The 20821-nt window shown below is 47.9% G+C and overlaps 1 protein-coding gene across 3 annotated transcripts; it reads left to right on the top strand.

Moving 5' to 3' along the window:
- The first annotated feature begins 4359 nt into the window (after positions 1–4359).
- Positions 4360–18992, top strand: BNIP1 (BCL2 interacting protein 1). Of its 3 annotated transcripts, XM_023617223.2 has the most exons (8): positions 4373–4633; positions 6896–6988; positions 7159–7166; positions 7331–7445; positions 10161–10252; positions 12514–12615; positions 13701–13819; positions 17155–18992. In XM_023617223.2, the coding sequence occupies exons 1-8, from the start codon at positions 4550–4552 to the stop codon at positions 17349–17351; spliced, it is 810 nt and encodes a 269-aa protein (XP_023472991.2). In that variant the 5' UTR covers positions 4373–4549; the 3' UTR covers positions 17352–18992. The 3 variants fall into 3 exon arrangements, with proteins under 3 accessions (XP_023472990.2, XP_023472991.2, XP_070089010.1); XM_023617222.2 differs by lacking the exons at positions 7159–7166; positions 7331–7445 and having other exon boundaries at positions 4360–4633; XM_070232909.1 differs by lacking the exons at positions 7159–7166; positions 7331–7445 and having other exon boundaries at positions 10143–10252.
- Positions 18993–20821: the final 1829 nt, after the last annotated feature.

The raw sequence follows: 20821 nt of genomic DNA, 5'->3' as shown, positions 1-20821 counted from the left end.
TTTGGAATCGTTTGCCTCATGTTTTTGCCCTTCCTTCCTCTGTTGCTTTCGTGTTGCTTACCAAGGTAACCATATGCTCCTCTTCCAGATAACCCACTGCAGAGAACTTCCACTCTAGAGACAGCAGTGAACTGTTGATCCCGCCGCCCGTCTCTTGGTGTAGTGTACACAGAACTACCCGTTATGACACTTTGGGCTGATTTTTGAATACTTTAGTGAAATTTAGCTATTTTGTAGAATTATTTGTCGATAGAAACATTTGCATCATTTATAGTTTAGTTTATACTTATTTCCCCTCTTTGATTCTTTGGGGAAGTAGTTTCTCTGAGAGAAATAAAATGTTTTTAGTCTCTCCTGACTTAAACATTTTTGTGCGTTCGTGTGTTTAATAATTCTAAGTCAGTCTCTGAACATAGAGTCGTAAGTCGGGACCTGAGTGAACAGTGCTGTAGCAGTGTGTTCCTTCAGCCAGCAGACGTTTGTTCAGCACATACTCCGTCTAGACTTGTGCTAGGTACTGGGCCATAAGAGATTAAGGAGACCTCCTGTTTGCTGAGGGAGGTGGCACGTGAACAGGATTGCAGAACAACACAAGAGCTGTTACATGTGCAAAGAGCTCTAGGTATGTTGTTGCTGAGGTGTTTGCAAGGACCCAGGTACCACATCCAGTGGGGTATGTTAGAGAAGAATTGACAGGCTTGTGTTGGCGACTTCCTGGGACCTTGATGAAGCCCTTTTTGCTTCATGTGAGTGACCTGGGGCCATCAGGAAGCAAAGTGCACATGGCCTCTCTTGGGCTGGTTCTGCTTCAGGACCTGCCCTCTCAAGGCCATTCCTTACAGGCGCCTCTGTCATGGTCGGAATTTTAAGGAGCTGGACAAACCGGGTCAGTATAGTCCTTAGGAAACTAAACCCGTGTGTAGCCCCCAGTTATACCGGTCATCCAGTTGGCCCTCCTCACCGACAGCCATTTCAGAACCAGGAGAGCTCTTGAGCCCGAAAGAAAGACGATAGTTGGGAAATACTTTAATATCCCAGCTGAAAGGTTCAGGATAGGAAGAGGGTGTTGGAAAGTCTAGAAGGCCAGGGTGGCATTCATTAAGCCCCTGCTAAGTGGTCTCCCATCAGAGAACTCAGCCGCTGCTCTGAATGGCGTGGTGAGGTAGGCAGTCGTGTCTGCTTTACAGAAGAGTCGGACTAGACACACGTGAGGGGCCTCACCCCAGACCCAGCTTATAAGATAGAGAACTCTAATTCAAACTCCAGTCTGCTTGCTGCACGCACAGACAATTCAATTCATCTCTGAGGGGCCAGGCCAAGTCACAGCAAATTGGATGGATGTCAGTGTAGGAGGAAGACAATGGGCTTAGAATCTGAAAATCAGAAAGAACCAAAGCTAAAACCTAGCAGATGCAGTAACCAAAAGCTGGTCTCAGGATCAGTGGGAAAGATGATGGGAGCAAAATAGCGTCGGCCGGAGTCAGTAATTGGGGGTGTGGGTCACCAAATTGCATATCTATCCCTCAAAGATGGCCTCTAGCTTAAGGGCTTAGAATTGGGGCTGTTAAAGGAGAGTGTGTTGGAATGTGGAGAAAAAAGGAGCCATCTTTTCTTTAATTGCTGCCTAGAGAGGCAGCTGGGGACTGTTGATTGCACAGGAGTTTTCAGCAAGAAGCCTGATGGGAAGGGGCCCAAGGTCATGTGGGCAGATCTGCTGCTTGCAGACTTTGGGCTTCCTCACGGTCCTAAATAGGGAGCTTCTATTTGAGGATCCAGAACAGTTGAGTGACCTGAAAAATGTCAAACTCAGTTTCTTTAAAAGGTTTTAATCTTAAAACATTGCCAAGAATGAACTTAGAAAATGCACAAGGTCTAGATAAAGAATACTTTAAAATACTAGGAAGGACACAGAAGATTTGAACAAATGGAAAGACAGACCAAGTTCTTGAACAGGAGCAGTCAGTAACATAAAGCTGTCACTCCTCCTAAGTTAAATAAAAAATTTAGTGCCATCTCAAAACATACCAAAAAACCCCAAAAAACTAAGGTTTACATGGGGAAAAAAATAATACCTGGAAGATGCTGGGGATTAAAAAATAAAAGAGCTATTCAATCCTAACATATTAAAACACAAACTATAATAATTAAAACTCATTTTGGTGCATGAATGAAGAGACAGGCCAACAGAATCGGAAGTCTAGAAATAGATTCTAACCAAAGAATTCAGTATGGTAAAAATGACATCCAGAATCAGTGAGAAAAAGGTGAATTCTTCAGAAAATAGTGTTGGAACAATTGGGTAACCCTCTGAAAAAGGTAAAGTTGGCTCTATACCTCATACCATAAGCCAACATATATTTCAAAATGGGTAAAGATCGAAATGCTAAAAAAAAAACAACTGTAAAAACAGTTTCCTAGATGGAAATGTGGGCAATTCCTTTAAACCCCTACAGTGGGAGGAAAGCCTTTCTAACTTGGATCTCAAATCCAGGAGTCATAAATGAAGATTGATAAATTTTATGTGAAACAAAACAAAAAATTTAAAATAAAACTTCTTTAAGGCCAAAGAACACCATAAGCCAAGACACAAGTCTGTAGACAAGGAAAAAGCTCATCTCTAAGGGCTATTCCTCCTAATATCTAAAGAGCTCTTGGAAACTGATATGAAAAAGACCAAGAACCCAATAGAGAAATGAGCCGACAGAGTAAATACAAATAGCTCTCAACCTCATTCATGATAAGAGAAATGCAAACTCATAGATGGCATTTTTCACTTAATCAGACTGGCAAAAATCCCAGTGTTTAACACACCGTGGTGAGGGGGTGGGGAAGCAGCATTTATACCACATTGCTGGTGGGAGTGTAAACGGATAGAAGCTCTATGAAGAGCAATTTGGTAACGTGTATCAGAACTTTAAGATGCACATATCCTTTGACATAGCACTTCCACTGGCGCTGGGCAAGCCATTAGCTTCTCTGTGCCTGTTACCTTGTGTAAAACGTGGTTACTCCTACCTCACAGGGTTGTTGTGAGAGTTAGATGATGCGCATGGAGCACTTAGTGCAAAGTGCCTGGCACATAAGAAGTGTTCCAAAAATGCCAATTAGTAAGCATTTTCTTACTGCATGCCACATTACTACATTGTTCTCGGTGCTTTTCATGTGTTACTTCATTTAACCGTCCCGCCAACCCTGTGACTACCACCAGTTAGCCTCTCAGGACACTGAGGCACAGAGACGTGAAGTGGGTTGTGGTCAGGATTCAACCCAGGGCAGACGCCCTAGGCTGCGATATGCCGCCTCTCTATTAGGTGGGGTGGGGTGACAGCACCTTCAGGGCGGGAGTGCGGGGTGCTGGAGGAACACAGATGGGCAAGCGCACAGCACAGCCCCGCTGGTACACTACCCAAGGGCCGTACTTGGCTGTTGAGGGAAGATGTGGCTTTCAGGTAGGGAACTGCCACTTTGAAGTTGGGTAACCTTGGGGCAGGGATGTTTGGTTTGGTTTGGTTTTGATCTACTCTTAGTCCATTCGCCGTCTGTAAAACTGGGGTGTTACTTATTTCAGGGGCGGTTGTGAGGTTTAATAGAAATACACAGCTAGGCACTCAGGACCTCACAATCTATGCTTGCTTAAGTGAAGTGAACAAGAGTGAACGGGGCTGGGGGCAAGTGGGGAAAAGCATTCAAGAAGAGGGAACAGCAGCTTCCACGGCTACAGATCCAAAAAGAGCTTGAAGAATCCAGGAGGGAGGTGGGGCTGGGCAGGGTGGCTGATGGCCTTGAGGACCAGCTAAGAAACTTGGACTATTTAATAATAAAATAAAATGAAAGAGCCTCCATTTGTTGAGGGTCTGCTCCTAATTATTTCCATCAAAACTACATTAATCCATCAAAACAAAACATCAAAACAAAAAAATCGGCGAGGTAGATTTCACAAATCTAACTGTACACATAAAGGGAACCCCCAGAAGCCAAAGAAGGGGTGCAAGCTGGGAGGTGACTTGATCAGGTATGCATTTTAGAAAGATCCGTGGGACCATGTGCTGGTCTGGTCTCACGGGGGGGGGGGGGGGGTGGAGAAGGGTCCCATACATTAAAAAAAAGTCCTAACACGTTTACCATTTTCTCTTTTACTCCACAATTTCTATTCGCTGTAGAAGATATGAAAAATACAAGAAAGTTTAAAGAAATATAAAAAATTGTTAATTCCACCTTCCAGAAACATCCCAATTGATACTTTTCTTCCAGCCTTGTTTTTTTCCCTCTGTGTAAAAAATATGTAGCCCTTAGAATGGCTGATAGGCGGAGGATGGGGAGGGGCCCCTGTCAAAACGCTCTAGGTCCTCCCTTTCCTCTTCCTCTCGGTTTCATCAGGACCGGCCGGGAGGCGAGGCCGGGCCGCCCGCGCGTCGGGAGGATAGCGGGCCTGGGCGCCGCCTGCTCGTTCGCCCCCGGCCGGGCTCTAGGGGGCGCTGCCGTGAGGCCGGCGGCGCGAGAACGCGCTTGCATTTGGGCACCGCCGCGGCCCGTAGCCGGCGTCTCCAACATGGCGGCTCCCCAAGATGTCCACGTCCGGATCTGTAACCAAGAGATCGTCAAATTCGACCTGGAGGTGAAGGCGCTTATCCAGGTACTCACTCCCGGGACCCTGCCGGGCTCCAGGCGCCCTCAGCCCAAGCTCCGCCGGCTTCCTGGGAGCTCGGCGGTCTCACTCCCGAGCTTTCCCCATTGGTCAAGTCTCCGAGGTCGCCCCCCCGCCATGGCCGGCTACCCCCTTGCTGTCCCGCTTGGGTCCCGTTGATCGTTGGCCTTGATTCTCCATCCAGGTGTTCGGCTCGCCCTCTTCCGGGACAGCCCCGTGTCCCCGCCCCTGACCAGGCTTCCGCTCTGCGGTCCAGTTTGGAGCCCCTGGGAACACACCTGTCACCCTGCTCGGCCCCGCCTTCTGACACCGCCTCCCCGGCGCCTCGTGGCGCCCTGGAGGCCGTTCGCCCCGCCCCCGCTGGCCCACTCGGCTGGGTCCCGGGCTCCCGGGGCGTGTCCCCAAGGCCACCTGGCAGTGGAGGCACCGTGGGAATGAACGTAACCCGGGCCGTAGTTGTGACTTTGTAAATGTGGAAATCGGGTAAAGTGCCAAGGCCTGCATCAGAAGGCAGATAGTGAAAGTCAGCCTGGAGAAGGGCCTTAGGGAGTCGCTGTGCTCCTGCATTTACAGATCGGGGGATCGAGGTGCAATGCCTAGGCCGTTTTAGGTAGAAGGCAGTAGGGCGATGAGCCGATTGGCGTAGGCAAGACGTAGGAATGTAGAAATGGTTCCTTGAGTTTAGCTAAAAGCAACCAAGAGACCGAAACCGTGGTTTAAGGAAAGTCGTTTCCATTTCCAACAAATGTTACAAAACATTAGATGTAGACCAGAGTTTGCAGCCAACTGTGGCAAAAAGTGAAGAAAAGTAGGACTTCTCAGGGAAACCAGTTGCTAAAGAAACCAAAGCAGCCGTTCATCCTCGGGTGCAAGGAAGGGTGTTTAGTGAGTAAGCCGCTTGATGCAGACATTTCCACTTCTTGAACTTCACGGCTCCCATGTATAAACTACAAAACTGCTGGGCCAATTCTAGAAAAATAAACTTGGGATTCGTGCTAATGAAATCGCCTTTTGCACATAATCCAAATTGCTTAAGCCCCGTTTTGTACTCTCTAGCATTTGGGTTCTCGTGATTGCTATGACAAAGATTGATCATAGCTAGATTATTGCACTCTTACTTTGTACCAGTTCCTCTGCTAGGCAGGTCACACACGTCCATGGTGTGTGAGGTAGGTGATGTTGTGATGAGGAAACTGAGGCACAGAGAACCCAAGTGACTTTTTCAAGGTTTCACAACTAATAAATTGCTCAGCCAGGATTTGAATCCACATCACCTGGCTCCAGAGTCTGCTCTAAAACCTGACCTTGGTAATTCTGAATGTCCAGAAACAAATTCTAAATCTGCCCTTGAACATGTCTAGAAACGCTGTGATTTATAACAGATGGTTTGGAAAATCAGATAAGATGTTAATTTTGTCATGTGATGCCAGGAATTTCACATCCTGGTTTTCAAGTTGGAAAGATCTAAAGTTATAATATCACCTTTGGATGTCCATTCTTGTGGAACATACAGGCGGCTTTAAGCCTTTCATACTGGCCAGGTGGCATTTTGTTAAACTTTAGGAACTCATGAGTCAAGACAGAATTGTGTTTCTTTCTTCTTCTCTTTTTTTTTTTTTTTTTGAGGTAAAATTGGTCTATAACGTTATAAGAGTTTCAGGTGCACAACATTATAATTTGACATCTGCGTACACTACAGCGTGGCCACCACCATAAGTCTAGTCAACATCTCTCACCATACAGGTGACCCCCTTCACCCACTGCGCCCACTCCCCAGCCCCCTTCCCCCTGGTACCGCCAATCTGTTCTCTGTATCTATGAGTTTGTTTTTGTTTTGTTTGTTCGTTTGTTTTATTTTTTAGATTCCATGTATAAGTGAAACCCTTCGGTATTTGTCTTTCTCATCTGGCTTATTTCACTTAGCATAATACCCTCAAGGTCCATCTGTGTTGTTGCAAATGGCGAATTTTCCTCCTTTTGTATGGCTGAGTAGTATTCCTTTGTATATAGAGTTGTGTTTCTTTTTATGCTTTTCTATTACCTGCTCAAAATTAATCTAAAGATGGATGAGGAAAATGAAAATGATAATGCTTTTGCTTGTGTTGCAGAGTAAAGAGCAAAGATCAGGATGAATTACAGTCAGTAGGCCCGCTTTAGGTGTGGTCTGAGCCAAGTCTCTCACTGTACAGATAGTGTCATTTCGTTTCATTGCCTCGAGAAGGGCCCCCTCATCTCTTCGCTGTCTTCTAGGATATTCGAGACTGTTCAGGACCATTGAGTGCACTTACTGAACTGAATAGTAAAGTGAAAGAGAAGTTTCAGCAGTTGCGGCACAGAATACAGGTGAGTGGCTGCAGAAGGGAGACGCTGAGAACGGGTCACAGTGCACGGGGCTCAGTCCTAGGACAGCTCTGCTGGAACGCCGTCCGGGTGCTTCAGTAAATGTTTAGACAGCAAGTGTAACGGTACTAACCTGGTATCAAGGTAAAAATGAAGAATTTTTATATGCAGAGCCAGTTTTGTTAACAAGTTAACAGCAAGTTAACACTGCCAGCTGGGGTAACCAATGGATGGCAGGGACACTGTTGTCCTTGGAATTTTTCAACTTGAAAACTCTGAAGCCACTTGAACTGCTTTCTCTTCCCTAGCACTCTCTCCCGTCCATTCACTTCAATCCGTCATCAGGGCATTTATTTGGACTGCTTCTATGTTTTTTTGCTTTTTAAAGCTAGTTTATTCCCTAAAAGACTTTTCTTCAACTCACATGGCATCAACTCTCCTTAAGTATAAGTATTTCTTTGTTCTTTCTAAGTATCTGCATGCTCACGTGGTATTTATTTCCTTCACTAATGAAGATGACCTCACCAGGGCATTCACATACTTATTATGTCCCTCCCCCAAAATCAGCTCCTTGAGCACCAGTGTATCCCTGGCACCTAGGAAGGCCCTACTAAGCACATGGTCTGTGAACCAGTAACCCCATCCCAGTTTTAATCTGCATGTCCTAAACGTTTATACCTGGAGATATCTACAAGATTTTTATTTGTTTGATTTTTTTTTCCCAAGGAAGATTAGCCCTGAGCTAACATCTGTCAATCCTCCTCTTTTTGCTGAGGAAGACTGGTCCTGAGCTAACATCCGTGCCCATCTTCCTCCACTTTATATGTGGGACGCCTACCACAGCATGGCTTGCCACGCAGTGCCATGTCCGCACCCAGGATCCGAACCAGCAAACCCCGGGCCACCGAAGCGGAACGTGTGCACTTAACTGATGCACCACCGGGTGGGCACTTGATTTTTTTTTTTTTTGAGGAAGATTAGCCCTGAGCTAACATCTGCCACCAATCCTCCTCTTTTTGCTGAGGAAGACTGGCCCTGAGCTAACATCCATGCCCATTTTCCTCTACTTTATTTGTGGGACGCCTGCCACTGCATGACCTGACAAGTGGTGCGTAGGTCCGCACCTGGGATCCAAACTGGCAAACCCCGGGCCACCGAAGCAGAGCATGCGAACTTAACCACTGTGCCACAGGGCTGGCCCCTTGTTTGATATTTTTAGATCTTACATAAATGTCTTCTCTGTATATTTGCAACAAGATTGATGCTAGGAGAATGGGCCTCCTATCCTCAAAATAGAGTGTTGTGTTCACAGTAAGCGTTAGGGTTAACGATGTGTAAATATCTGTCTGCGTGTCTTTGCATATGGTTCTCAAGCTGGAATTTGAGAGCTGCTTTGCCCTTTCTTCTCTTCTGGAACTATCTCTGATTCTCTGTGACAGAACTTCCAGGCAGCCTTTCCTGAGGAAGCCGTGCGTTTCTCCCTGTCTCCTCTCTCCCTCCTTCCTGCACTTCCCTTCTTCCATCTAGTGGTCTGGGGCCTCGTATGTGCCAGGTGCAGGGGGCACTCGTGATGAGCGCTGGGTACAGTCCTGCTCTCGCAGAGTTTACATTCTACTAGGGAATCTAGATTTTAAACCAGGGATTAACTGATTACATCCGCACACCTTTTCCAGTTCACATTCTTTTTTCCCTGCCTCAGCGGTATCTGAGGCCATACTTTGGAAGCCACCTCTGAGCTGTTGAAATGGTGAACAGACACCACAGACCAGCATGTCAAATGAGTATATAAATACATAAATTAGTGTATACATGAGCTGATACATGGATGTTTTAAAACTGGAACTTGTTTTAATTTGTAAACAAAAAAATTTGACTTGAGGGGCTGGCCAGTGGTGTAGTGGTTAAGGTCATGCCCTCTGCTTTGGTGGCCCGGGGTTTGCAGGCCCGGATTCCGGGCGTGGACCTACATACTGCTCGTAAAGCCATCCTGTGGCAGCATCACACATACACAAATAGAGGGAGATTGGCACAGTTGTTAGCTCAGGGACAATCTTCCTCAAGCGAAAAAGACGAAGATTGGCAACAGATGTTAGCTCAGGGCCAATCTTCTTCACCAAAAAAAAGAACAATGACTTGAGCCTTGAGGTGTAATGACATCTTTAATTATAGTCTGCCTGATGGTTCTGTCATCTGAAGTTCCTGGGGCTCAGCCTGCTGGTTGCTATGTCTGCCGCACCTCCCTCCCTGTGGTGGGCCGCGTGTTTCCTGGTGTTTGGTTCTTGCATGGTGGGTGCTCCTCTCCCACAAGCCGTGTCTGTGGACGTTTGTGCAGCCTGGGAGGAAGTCAGGGCTCTCCAGAGGTGTTAGCACTTGCTTCTGCCTGGTCTCCTGGGATTATCATAAGTCTGGGGGCACTTTTTATGTTAATTTCTCCTCATGAGGGTCTCGAGCCACTCAGGGAGGGTGCATTTGAACCCCGAATCAGTGTCAGGATAGCTCCACGGTTATAAATTCTCAGGGGAGGTATTTCATATCCCTCTAGCCACAGCCCACAGCGCAAAAAGACGAGCTTCCATGTTGTCTCTGGCTGGTTGACAGACGGTTTCCTGGGTCACCTTTCCATGGAGGGCGTACGGCTTCCTGCGTCTTGGATCTGTGGTGGTCTCAGTTCCGATTCCCAGCCTCGGGTGGCCAAGGCTTCATTTTTCTGTCCCTCCATGGGCTTTAAACCCCCTGAACTGCTTGTTACCAGGCCCTGAAGAAATAAGTCAGAGAGTGGGAGTGAGCGTTTGGAGACGTGCAGCAGTTTGATATTTCCATGGTGTCTGAGAGCGGGGCCTGGCCCTGGTTAGTAGCTTTTTTCCCTTTCCATTTCAGGCGTGCGCTGGATTCCAGGAGCGCACCTTCCGCCGCAGGACAGCCCCACGTCTCTCACAGGCTGACCGCTCCGCCCTTAATTCCCTTCGCACTTTGGGGCCCTGGGGATTGTCCTTACTTCCTTGCAAACTCAGCTGTGTATTTAAAAGGATGTTTATTCGTTACATGGCATTACTGGGAGTTCTGTTCTAGGCGGGTTTCAAGTGCCGTCGTGTGACCTGGCTAGAAATAGAAGTGCTCTCCGGCTTCTCTATTGGCTTTTAAAATCATTTTAATGTAGAGCTGTTCTCCCCCAAAGGAGCTTGAGCAGTCCGCTAAAGAGCAAGACAGAGAGTCAGAGAAGCAAGTTCTGCTCCAGGAGGTGGAGAATCACAAAAAGCAGATGCTCAGGTAGGTGGGGCCTGGTCTCCTGCCGGCGGCCTCCACGGGGCCACTCGCTCCCTGGGAGGCTTGTGCCTGGGTTTGCCTAACAAACCTGGGTTTAGTGACGTAATTGTGTCATTTATACACACACTGAATGTTCTCTTTAAATCAGTAACTCTCAAAGTGGGGGGCAAGCAAGGGCTACAGGGTAAGTGGAACTGGGCATAGTTTATAAAAGCTTGTTTAATGTTACACTGTATTTCATATTTTTAAAACAAAACCCAAAAATGGTTGCTTTTGTAATACTGGGGTCCTTTTTTCAAAGGAGAATTGATACAAGAAAAATCCACTGAAAGTGAACCTACTTAAGATGGTCCAAATTTAGAAAGTTTTGAATGGGACTTTATCTTTAAAAATGAAACAAAAAAATATAAATAAGCTTATGTTAAATTAAATTGAGGTTATCATTCCAGCTATGTGCTAATCCTTGATTATGTAATTGAAATATGTGCTATTTCTTGGTATTGAATTGGGGGACTCTTCCAACAAAATTGTCTGAGGGCGTGAAACAGTATCTGTCCCTTGAGGTTTAGCTTTTGCACCAAATTCATAAAGAGGGTTATTGTTGCCAAGATATTTGAGGGCTCCATCCACTTGCCCAATCCTCTGGTAGCAAGATCGTTCTCTTTTGAAGACCCCGCTAGCTCATCCTCCTCCCAGCTGTCCTCCTCAGCCTTGTTGATTGGTCTGACTCTGCCGGGCCTCGTTTGTCTATGGCGTTGCTTCTGGTTCTCCAGCAGTATCCTCGCCGACAGCAGCTGTGTTTATAACCCCAACAATCAGGAGGAGATGCACTGACAAAGGCGCGAGCATGGTGGAGGCTAGTGTGAGTGGGGGGTATGTAAGTGGTGACCAGTGTTACAGTGCTTGGCTCAGTGTTGACACTTTGTCTCATGATGGCTCTTGCTTCCCTAGGCCACCAAGAGAACTCAGATTATAAACACTGAGTAAAGAGGACCCCTTGTATAAAGTATAGGAAGTCACACACGCGAACTCAGCTCTGCATGGGTTTGAAGTTGAGAATGGCCATTCCTGATGTGGAGTTGCAGGCTGGAGGAGAGAAAGCAGTGAAGTAATACTTTGGCAATTGTGTGTTGAAGCAGTACCTGTGTCTGCCTGGGTTATCCTGCTTGTTACATTGGACAGTAAATATTTGTTTGCTTGTCTTTCTCCCCAATAAATGTGTGCCCCTTGAGGGCAGGCACTGTTGCTCATTCATCTGCGCATCACGGGGCCCCGCAGAACTCCCTTGCAAACAGTTTGAAAATGTAATTGATTCTTTTTGAATGTTGGGTGTGAAATGGCCTAGCCGACGCAGTTCCGGCATCAGAGCGCTCATCTGAACACTTTAAGTGGAGAGGCGCTTTTAGAAAACCACCCTATCAGTTCACACACTCTGTGTCTGACTTTTTAAGTATTTCAGGGGTCAGCACAATTGATTTGAGCCAGGTGCATAAGAGTTCTAGAGCATGGGCTTGATGCTCTGAGGGGCCCAATTAATTTCTTGATGGTCTGTCCACAGAGGCCTCACTGCTCCCTCCAGGGAGCTGCTCACCAAGTCTGAGCTGTCTCCCACCAGGGAGGTCAGGTAAAGAATGTAAATCATCGTGTCAGATGAGCCCTGCTAACAGTGTTCTCGTGCTGTCCATGACTGGCGTGTGGCGGGTAGAGGACAGCAGCTCTTAAAGAAACACGGAGGAAAACTGTCTTTTTCTGAGTTTTCTGCTCGGTAGAACATGTATTGCTTGCATAGCTATTGGGCCAGAGGCTGCTGTTCTGGGTACTGGAGATAGAGATGAGTAAGGGGTGGTTCTTGAGGAACCAAACCCCCCAGTCCGGGGGGCAGAGCAGTAGAGTGTTAGAACTTGACAGAATGGAACCGCATGTGCCCAGCTGCGGGGTTGGGATGTTACCCTGAAGTCTGGAGCCATTGCAGGCTGTAAACAGAGGAGTCCCTTGGCCAGACTGCTCCCTCTGGCTGCCTGCGGGGGGAAGGAGAATGGCCCAGGGGCAGCCTCCAGGGTCCAGGCAGAGGTGTTGGAGCCACCGTGGCAGTTGCTGGGGCAACCAAGAGGAGGAAGCGGCAGAAGGTGGGGATGGACTCAGTGGGCCCCTCCCAGATGCCCTTCTCCGTCCCTCCCCGCCGGAAGGAAGCACTGCTGTGACTTGAACTGACTGACAGCGTGGTAGAGTCAGCAGAGACTCACGCATGATCCTTCTAATTCCAGCAATCAGACCTCCTGGAGGAAAGCTAACCTTACTTGCAAAATTGCCATTGACAATCTAGAGAAAGCAGAACTTCTCCGGGGAGGAGACCTCTTAAGGCAAAGGTATCCATCTTTTTCTCTTTCTGGGCTGTGAGGATAGAATAGATAACAGTTGGCAGGGCGCAAAGCCACATGGGGAACCCCCTCTTGTCTTCAGCATAAAGTTAGTATTTAATTTTATTATGTAAGTAATATTTTTTTGAAGTATGGAAGAAGTATGTGCTTATTTCTAGTAAATTGGTACACTAAAGAAAAATATGAATTACGAGATGAAAATAAGCCATAATCGTGTTACTCATGTTAGCGCCTTTTAAAACATTTTAATATATCACCTCCTCCTGTTATTTTTTCTCCCATATGTTTTACAAAGTCAAAATTGTACCGTATATAAAATTTCATATCCTGTTCTTCTTCATGTAGCGTTACAGCACAAAGACTTGCCTGTTTTTTAAAAACTCTTGAAACAAAATTGCAACAGCGCATACTATTCCTTTGTATTAACTCATCCCCCGTTTGTGTGTGTTTACGTTTCTCGTTTTTCAGTGTTGTTAATAACACACCAAGGCACATCTTAGAACATAGGGCCTTGTCCACATTTTGGATCTTTCCTTTGGAGAGATTACTGGATCAAAAGCGTGAACATTTTCCAGGGCTCCTAATGTGTGTTACCAAATTGCTTTACCTAAAGGAGCGCCAGTTTATGTGCCTACAGGCAGTCTTTAAGAGTGTGGTCTCGGGGCCGGCCCTGTGGCCAAGTGGTTAAATTCACGCGCTCCGCTTCCACGGCCCAGGGTTTCACTGGTTTGGATCGTAGGCGTGGACATGGCACCACTCGTCAGGCCACGCAGAGGCTGCGTCCCACATGCCACAACTAGAAGGATCCACAACTAAAATATGCAACTATGTGCTGGTGAGATTTGTGGAGAAAAAGCAGAAAGAAAAGATTGGCAACAGTTTTTAGCTCAGGTGCCAATCTTAAAAAAAATATATAAAAGTGTGATCTCAGCACACTCTTGTCAGCATTGACTATGGTCATTTAAAACATATGTACTAATGTGATGGATTAAAAAAATGGGATCTCATTTGTGTGTGGGCTTTCTTGTAGCCATGCTTGTATTGACATTCCTCCCCTCACTCCGTGCTTTTAGGAAAACCACCAAAGAGAGCCTGGCGCAGACGTCCAGCGCCATCACAGAGAGCCTCATGGGGATCAGCAGGATGATGTCCCAGCAGGTCCAGCAGAGCGAGGAAGCCATGCAGACGCTAGGTAAAGCCGGGTCTGGAGAAGGACGCTTCTCCCAGAGACTCAGGCTCCAGAGCCCTTGCTCCGGGCCCTCCACCTCTGCCCGCCGACTCGGTCCCCAGCTTACTGACTTGTGTGTATGGCTTCTCACTTCTTTCACAGCGTGGTCTTACCCAGAGTGGGATATGCTGCTCTTATTTCTCTTTGGTTTTTATAGTTGTACTACAGGACCTGCACACGCCCATCAAAATGATTCCCCAGCAGAAGTGCTCCCAGGGGCTGGTGTGAAAAGCAGAGACCCCCAGGCCCTCTCCGGGAGAGTGGGTGCCAGCAGTGCGGGGGAGGGGCCTGGGAGTCTTTTCTCAAGGGCTCTGGGGACGCATGTGGCCGGGCAGGTTTGAGAATCATTGCCCCAAGCGATGTTTAGTGTACTGACTGCCAGCTAGTCTGCTACGACCCCAGCTTACAATCATACTCCCCAACGTTATTTTTACTGTGAGCTCCTTTTAAAGGATATAGTCAGAAGCCAGAGCAGAAGCTGCTGGAGACCATCTGGTTCTCTGCAGCAGTGTTCCATGGTGTCTCCCTTGTAATGCATGAGAGAGTTGGCTCTCTCCAGGGTCCTCGGTATAGGAAATCAGAAGAAGAGCGTTTACTCCTTGAGACACTTTTGAAAGATTTCATACAGAGACGGCAGTAGAGAGCATGGTGCATGAATCCCACGAACCCATCACCCAGCTTCAACAGTTGTCAGCTCAGGGCCAATCTTGTTGCAACTTTATCCTTGCTGTGCCCCCGTCTGGGTTATTTTGAAGGAGATCCCAAACATTGTCTTCAAATACCTCAGTAGGTCTCTCTAGAAGATAAGAGAATCTTGAAACAAAAACCAAACCAAACAAAACCACAATACCATCATCACCCCTGAAAATCATCTGTAATTTTGAGCCACTATTTTTCAGTGCACTATTCAAACAGGCAGAAGCAAAAGGAAAGCCAGCAGCTTGTCCCCAAGGTCACTGCCTGTGTTGGAAACTTACCTGGGCGTTTAGGCTTAGAGCCCACGGGTCACCTCCCCTACGTGTGCGCTGGGGGTGGGCCCACGCCTCCGGGGAGGCTTCGGAGAACGCGAGAAAGAGACCACCTGGCCTCTGAGTCGAGGGCTCTTCTGCTCCGATGCGGTGACAGGACACCCCACCCCCAGTGCAGAAACACAATGCAGTGAAGTGGTGAGAGGGGTGCGCAGGTGCTGATGGTTTGTCGGGCGTTGAAGGTTGTTCTCGGGGCACGTTTTGTAGGAGAGGTAGCTGTTGAAGAAGGAAGGGGGTGGTTCTCAATCCTTTCCTTATGGCTCCCAAATTCAGCTGGATTTAAAAGCCTAATAGGACCCCCATTTTTTAAAAAGGCTGTTAGGGGTATGATGTCTGGAATTTGCTGTGAAATCGTGGGGCAGGGGCATTGGGTGGGAGTGGCAGAGGGACAGGGTCGCCAGGGAGCCAGTGGGTCTTGGGGATGGGTGACGGGCACACGGCATTTCCTGGTACTACTCTGTCTGCTTTTGTGACGGTTTAGAATTCTCTGTAAGAAAGTTTAAAGAGAAGGCCTGTCAGGTTTTTACTGAACAGGTCCTTCCTTACCTGCGTAGGCTTTTGAAATGGCAGCAGGCACACAGAAAGAGGGCTGAGAGGGATTTTTACCTGTTTGATTTCCCCCAGTCTGCCTTTTTCAGAACACTCCTCTGTTTCCTCTGGTAATTTCTTTTATTTACTTATTAACTTTTAATTTTGTGAAAAGGTAATATAAATTACATGGTTCAGGAAAAAACCTCTAGGCCAGCACTATCCAGTAGAAACATCCTATGAGCCACATATATAACTTAAAATTTTCCTGGTAAGCACGTTAACAAAAGTAAAACGAAACTTAGGAAGTTAATTTTAGTAATATATTTTACTTAACCAATTATATGTAAAATATTACCATTTCAATATGGGATTAATATGAAAAATTATTGAGATATTTTACTTCCCTTTTTTTTTTTTTTTTTTTTGGTGAGGAAGATTGTCCTTGAGCCAACATCTCTGCCAATCTTCCTCTATTTTGTGTGTGGGACGCCATAACAGGATGGCTTGATGAGTGATATGTAGGTCCACACCCAGGATCCAAACCCATGAACCCCAGCTGCCGAAGTGGAGCGCACAAACTTAACCGCTATGCCACCTGGCCGGCTCTGTACATTCCTTTCTTTTCAGACTGTCTTTGAAACCCTGCCGGTGTGTTACACTTAGAGACATATCCATTTGGGTTAGCCACATTTTCCATGCTCAGGTGCCACATGTGTCTAATGGCTGCCGTATTGGGCTGCACAGCCCTGGACAGGACAAAAGGGAAACAGAAAGACAGCTCTCTCTCTGACCCCCCGACCACCAGGTCAACTCCCCAGGGGCAACTGCTGTTGCCACTTTCTTTTATATCCTTCTGAGACCCTCCAGCGCGCACAGCACAGGCAGATGAAGAGTGATTTCCCCCCTTGCTTACGTGAGTGGGGATGTGGCTCAAACACTTTCACAGCTTGCCTTGTCCCTTAACACGCATTTCGTTCTGTGGATGTCTGGATGGTGCCCGTTAGGCTTTGTAGGAGAATCTTGCTGGGTAAACATCCCCAAGTTCAGGCCCAGATATCCAGCCTCAGAAGTGAATTTGACACCTGGGCACATCGAGCCTTAGGCGGTATGTGCCTCGTCTTAGGCTTCACACAATGGCTAGCATCCGGTGTCACATCTTTAAGGCTACAGCCAGTGTCCCAGGACAGAAGGGCTGGCACAGGTGAGGGCTTGTGGCAGGGCTCAGCCCGACCTTTCGTGGTCCCACGGAGAGTGGGTCTGACTGTGAGGTGTCCTGGCAGGGTGTGCCTCACAGGTGGAAGTCGTGGTGGCTCCCGTTTCTGCCCCTGTCAGACCTCGCAGTGCGTGTCCACAGCCACCCAGGTTAGTTTTGTGCTCGTGGATGTTCTTAGCAGCACCTGCCTGCTTCAGAAAGCTGAGGTTGGCAGTGAGGAAAGGGACCCTCTTCTGCCCTTCTCCCTGGTGTTGTCCATGTCAGAGGACTCCTAGCGATGGCCCTGTGATGTTGTGTGTGAGCAACCACGTCACTCTGAGCTGGCTGGGACTTCGGGAAGCGCCTTTCCTGTTGCATCCTGGCCCCTTTGCCCCTCTGGACTGTCCGTTCACACTCTGTGCGTCTGGCTCGGAGGAGCTTGCCTTGGAGAGCAGTGTCGTTCCCTGGTGACCCAGCCGGCAGAGCAGAGACTTTGGATTTTGTGCTCTGCCGTCTCTGAGTCAGGCTCCCTCCCTCTTTTCTTTCAGTCAATTCTTCTCGGACTATCCTGGATGCAAATGAAGAATTTAAGTCCATGTCGGGGACCATCCAGTTGGGCCGGAAGCTCATCACAAAATATAATCGCCGAGAACTGACGGACAAGCTTCTCATTTTCCTTGCGCTGGCCCTGTTTCTTGCGACAGTCCTCTATATTGTTAAAAAGCGGCTCTTTCCATTTTTGTAACATCTGAGAGCTGCCACTTTTGCCCTTTAAGCTCCGGTGTCAGGATCCAGCCATGCTCCTGAGCTCTGGCCCAGGCTGCCAAACCCATCCGTGTCCCCCCAGTCAACTCCAGTTGCTCAGCAAGTCGGATGGAAACACAGCTGCCCAGGTTTCTGCAGGAGGCTGGCTTGTAAGGGGCAAGCAGAGCAAGGCGAGGCCTGCCATCAGAATGCCTACAGGGACATGGACTCCAAGAGCCGTCGCACACCAAGGGTGGCTGCCACATGGGGCACCCCGAGGCCAGCCTCCAGCATGTGATGCTCTCTTTCCCACTGTGGTTTTGATGCCAGGTCTGGTGGAGGGAAGAGAGAAGGGGGAAGAAAGACGATGAAAACCCACGTCCATTCCTTGAATAAACTTGACTGTGTTTAACAGAGTGACATGCATTTGGTTGTATAAGCTGTCCCCCTGGGAATTTGTGTGCCTCTTTTGTGATGTTCAGATCTGTAGGACGTGAACTTAGATCACTTATTTGTTCATTCAACAAAGAATTATTAAGCAACAGCCACACACAGTGGATTACAGACACTGCTGACCATTACAGATCCCTTGGTAAAGCAGCCATGGTCCCTCCCTCAAGGAGCAAGAAGAACAAGATGCCTCAGACTCTGAGGAAGGAGCATGCAAACAGCCCCTGCTGGAGGTGGCCACCCAACATTTGAAGCGGCTGAGACAGACAGCTTCTCCTCTTGCTATGCACTGTGGCCTGGCCTGGCCTGGGGGTGTGCAGTGTCTCAGGGGCCAGCCCATGCCTTTCTCTTTGAGGTCCAGAACTAAATATAACCAAGGAGAGCAAAGCTAGTGATCAGCTGAGGCCTGTCTGGGCCTGAGTTCTGTTGAGGCCAGGGGGCCAGGGCCTGGGCTAGGCCAGGCTGGAGCTGTTCGTTTCTCCTTGTGCTATAGGCCCGGCTGACCTCGTACATGGAATGCCAGCCTGCCCCGCTATTTATAGCCCCAGAGAGGGAGTGTGGAGGCAGAGGGCAAAGTGGAACAAACATGGACTTTGAAGCTTGGCTCAAAGACTTGGTTTTGAGTCTCAGCTCTATTACTAGTGGACCACATGACCGTGGGCAAGTTACTTTATGTCACTAAGCCTCAGTTTCCCCACCTGTAAAGTGGGAGGTGATAGTCCACGTAGACGCTCGTGGAGTCAATTTGAGAATCAAACAAGAGTATAAAGTAGCAAGTGCATCTTCTGTCTGACTGAGCAATGGGCTTCCCCAGTGTGGCCACCTCCAGGACACTGGCCCCGGGGTTTCCTGCAGCAGACAGCCAGGGGCTTCAGGGGAAGCTGGCCAGGGCGTTGGCAGCTCTGTTTAGATCTGTTTGAGGAGAGGGTGTCAACAGTTAAGGCCGTGGTTACGGAGTGCCAGATTATCATGGGACCAAGTTGTAAGAGAGCGACTGCACACCTCGGACTAACTGGTTTAATGTGTGGGTTCTGAGTTAAAGTGTGTGCACTATATATATCATCCTTAAACAATTTCTGGCCCCAGAAGACTGCACATTGTGCACGCATGTGTCTTATTTATAGTCAAATTAAAGCTGAGAATAAAGCACAGATGGGAAATTCCCACTCGGATTCCAGCTGTAAGTGCAACAGATGGATGTTATCAAGTTCGGATTTTCTTGTCTTAACATTTTTCTTTACTACTTCCCACTAATTGTCAACATCCTCCTCACAATATGGAAACGCGTGGGCTCTGTACTCCCTAAAACTTCTCCCTTTGACACTTCATTCCTCTTTTACTTGCCTCCTCCTGAAAATAGGGTTGAATTTGACCCATTTTGAAATGTCATCAGTAACATTTTATCTTACAACTGCAGTCAGCCACCAGGGTTAAAAGTCGTCCTCACACGGCCGGCTGTGTGGGAGGCGGCATCTCCACGTTCAACCGTGAGGGGGCAGTGCTCACATTCGCTCTGTGGTCTTGCTGTGAGTAAGACCATTCCCATCAGTCCGTGTGAAATGCTCTTATGGACTTCTGTTTGTTTTTTAACAGCAGGTTTTAAAAAACATACAAACGTACAAAGCTTACCTGTGTGTCTTGTTGTTGGAAGACATTTCATAAATGACCTGAGTTTTCAGTGTTAAACAGTCAGGCAAACTTGTATTCTACATTTTTTGTTAGCTGACAGTCAAGGGAACAGACGTATAGAGCAGGGTCAGGAGATTTCATCCTAGAAGTATTTACTGAGCACCTGCTTTGTGCCAGGCACCTTGTTAGATTCACGGTGAACAAAACAAAGAGGGTTTGTCTTCATGGAACTTATAGTAGGTGGGGGAATGCGGGCAGATGAGAAGCAACTAGCGTACTAAGTCAGTCCTTCATTACAGTAGAAAGTAAGTGTTTGTGGCGAGAGTGGAGCTGGCTAAGGACGAGCTGGGATGTAGGCGTGAGGCAGGTTTGCAATGTTAAGTGAGGTGGGCAGACCTGGGCTCGTTGAGAAGGTGAGATCTGAGCATCGGCTTGAGGAGGGGGCACTTAGCCATGCGGACAGCCGTGAGGAACCAGCCAGAGCAAAGGCCTGTTGTAATTTATCATAAGAGATTTTTATTTGGTGCTCATCTTATTGCTGGCACAGAGCTCCTTAAGCCCTTGGAATTTCCTGTGATGGGCGTGAGAGTGGTGCCTTTTGTTATGTTAATGAGTGACTTTGTGGGCTAGTTGCTGGGGGAGCCAAGCCTGTGATTAGAGGGTTGGAACTTTCAGTCCCACCTCTGACCTCCGGGGAGAGGGGAGGGTCTGGAGGTTGGGTTCAGGCATCAGTGGCCAGTGTTCTAACTAATCATGCTGATGTAATGAAGCCTCCATAAAACCCAAAAGGATGAGGTTCAGAGAGCTTCCGGGTTGGTGCACACAGGGAGACTCCGGGAAATCAGCTCTCGGAGAGGGCAGGGAACCTCAGCCCCCTTTTCCCACACCATGCCCTCTGCATCTCTTCCGTCTGGATGTTCCTGAGTTCTGTCCTTTCATAATAAACCCGTAGTCTAGTAAATAAAATGTTTCTCTGAGGTCTGGGACCCATTCTCGCAAATTAATCAAATCCAAGGAGGAGGGGATCATGAGCACCTCCAATCTAAAGCCTGTTGGTCAAAAGCTATAGATTGCGATTGGCCTCTGAAGGTGGGGGCAGTCTTGGAGGACTGGGCCCTTAGCCTGTGGGATCTGACACTATCTCCAGGTAGACCGTGTCAGACTTGAGCTGAATTGTAGGAGAATTGCTTGGTGATGTGGAAGAAAACTCCACATTGCAGTTAGGTGCAGATCGGAGCATGACCGGCACGTTTGGGGAACAGCAAGGGAGCCAGTGTGTCTAGCGCAGAGTGTGAGGAATCGGAGAGAAGTAACCCAGGAGGCCAGAGAGACAGTGGTGGGCAAAATCATGACAGGCCTTGTAGGTCGTTGGAAGGGTTGTCCTGTACTCTG

Source organism: Equus caballus, chromosome 14 (assembly GCF_041296265.1).
Source record: "Equus caballus isolate H_3958 breed thoroughbred chromosome 14, TB-T2T, whole genome shotgun sequence".
Lineage (NCBI taxonomy): Eukaryota > Metazoa > Chordata > Mammalia > Perissodactyla > Equidae > Equus > Equus caballus.
The sequence above is the reverse complement of the archived record's forward strand: the minus strand, read 5'-3'. Positions and strand labels throughout refer to the sequence as shown.

What these genes read in the sequence shown, in the direction of transcription:
- BNIP1 (XM_023617223.2), top strand. Translation starts at nt 4,550, where the DNA reads ATGGCGGCTCCCCAAGATGTCCACGTCCGGATCTGTAACCAAGAGATC. An exon ending in TTAAGTATAAGTATTTCTTT is followed by an intron (nt 7,446 to 10,160) that starts GTTCTTTCTAAG and finishes TCTCCCCCAAAG; the next exon opens with GAGCTTGAGCAGTCCGCTAA. An exon ending in GGAGACCTCTTAAGGCAAAG is followed by an intron (nt 12,616 to 13,700) that starts GTATCCATCTTT and finishes CCGTGCTTTTAG; the next exon opens with GAAAACCACCAAAGAGAGCC.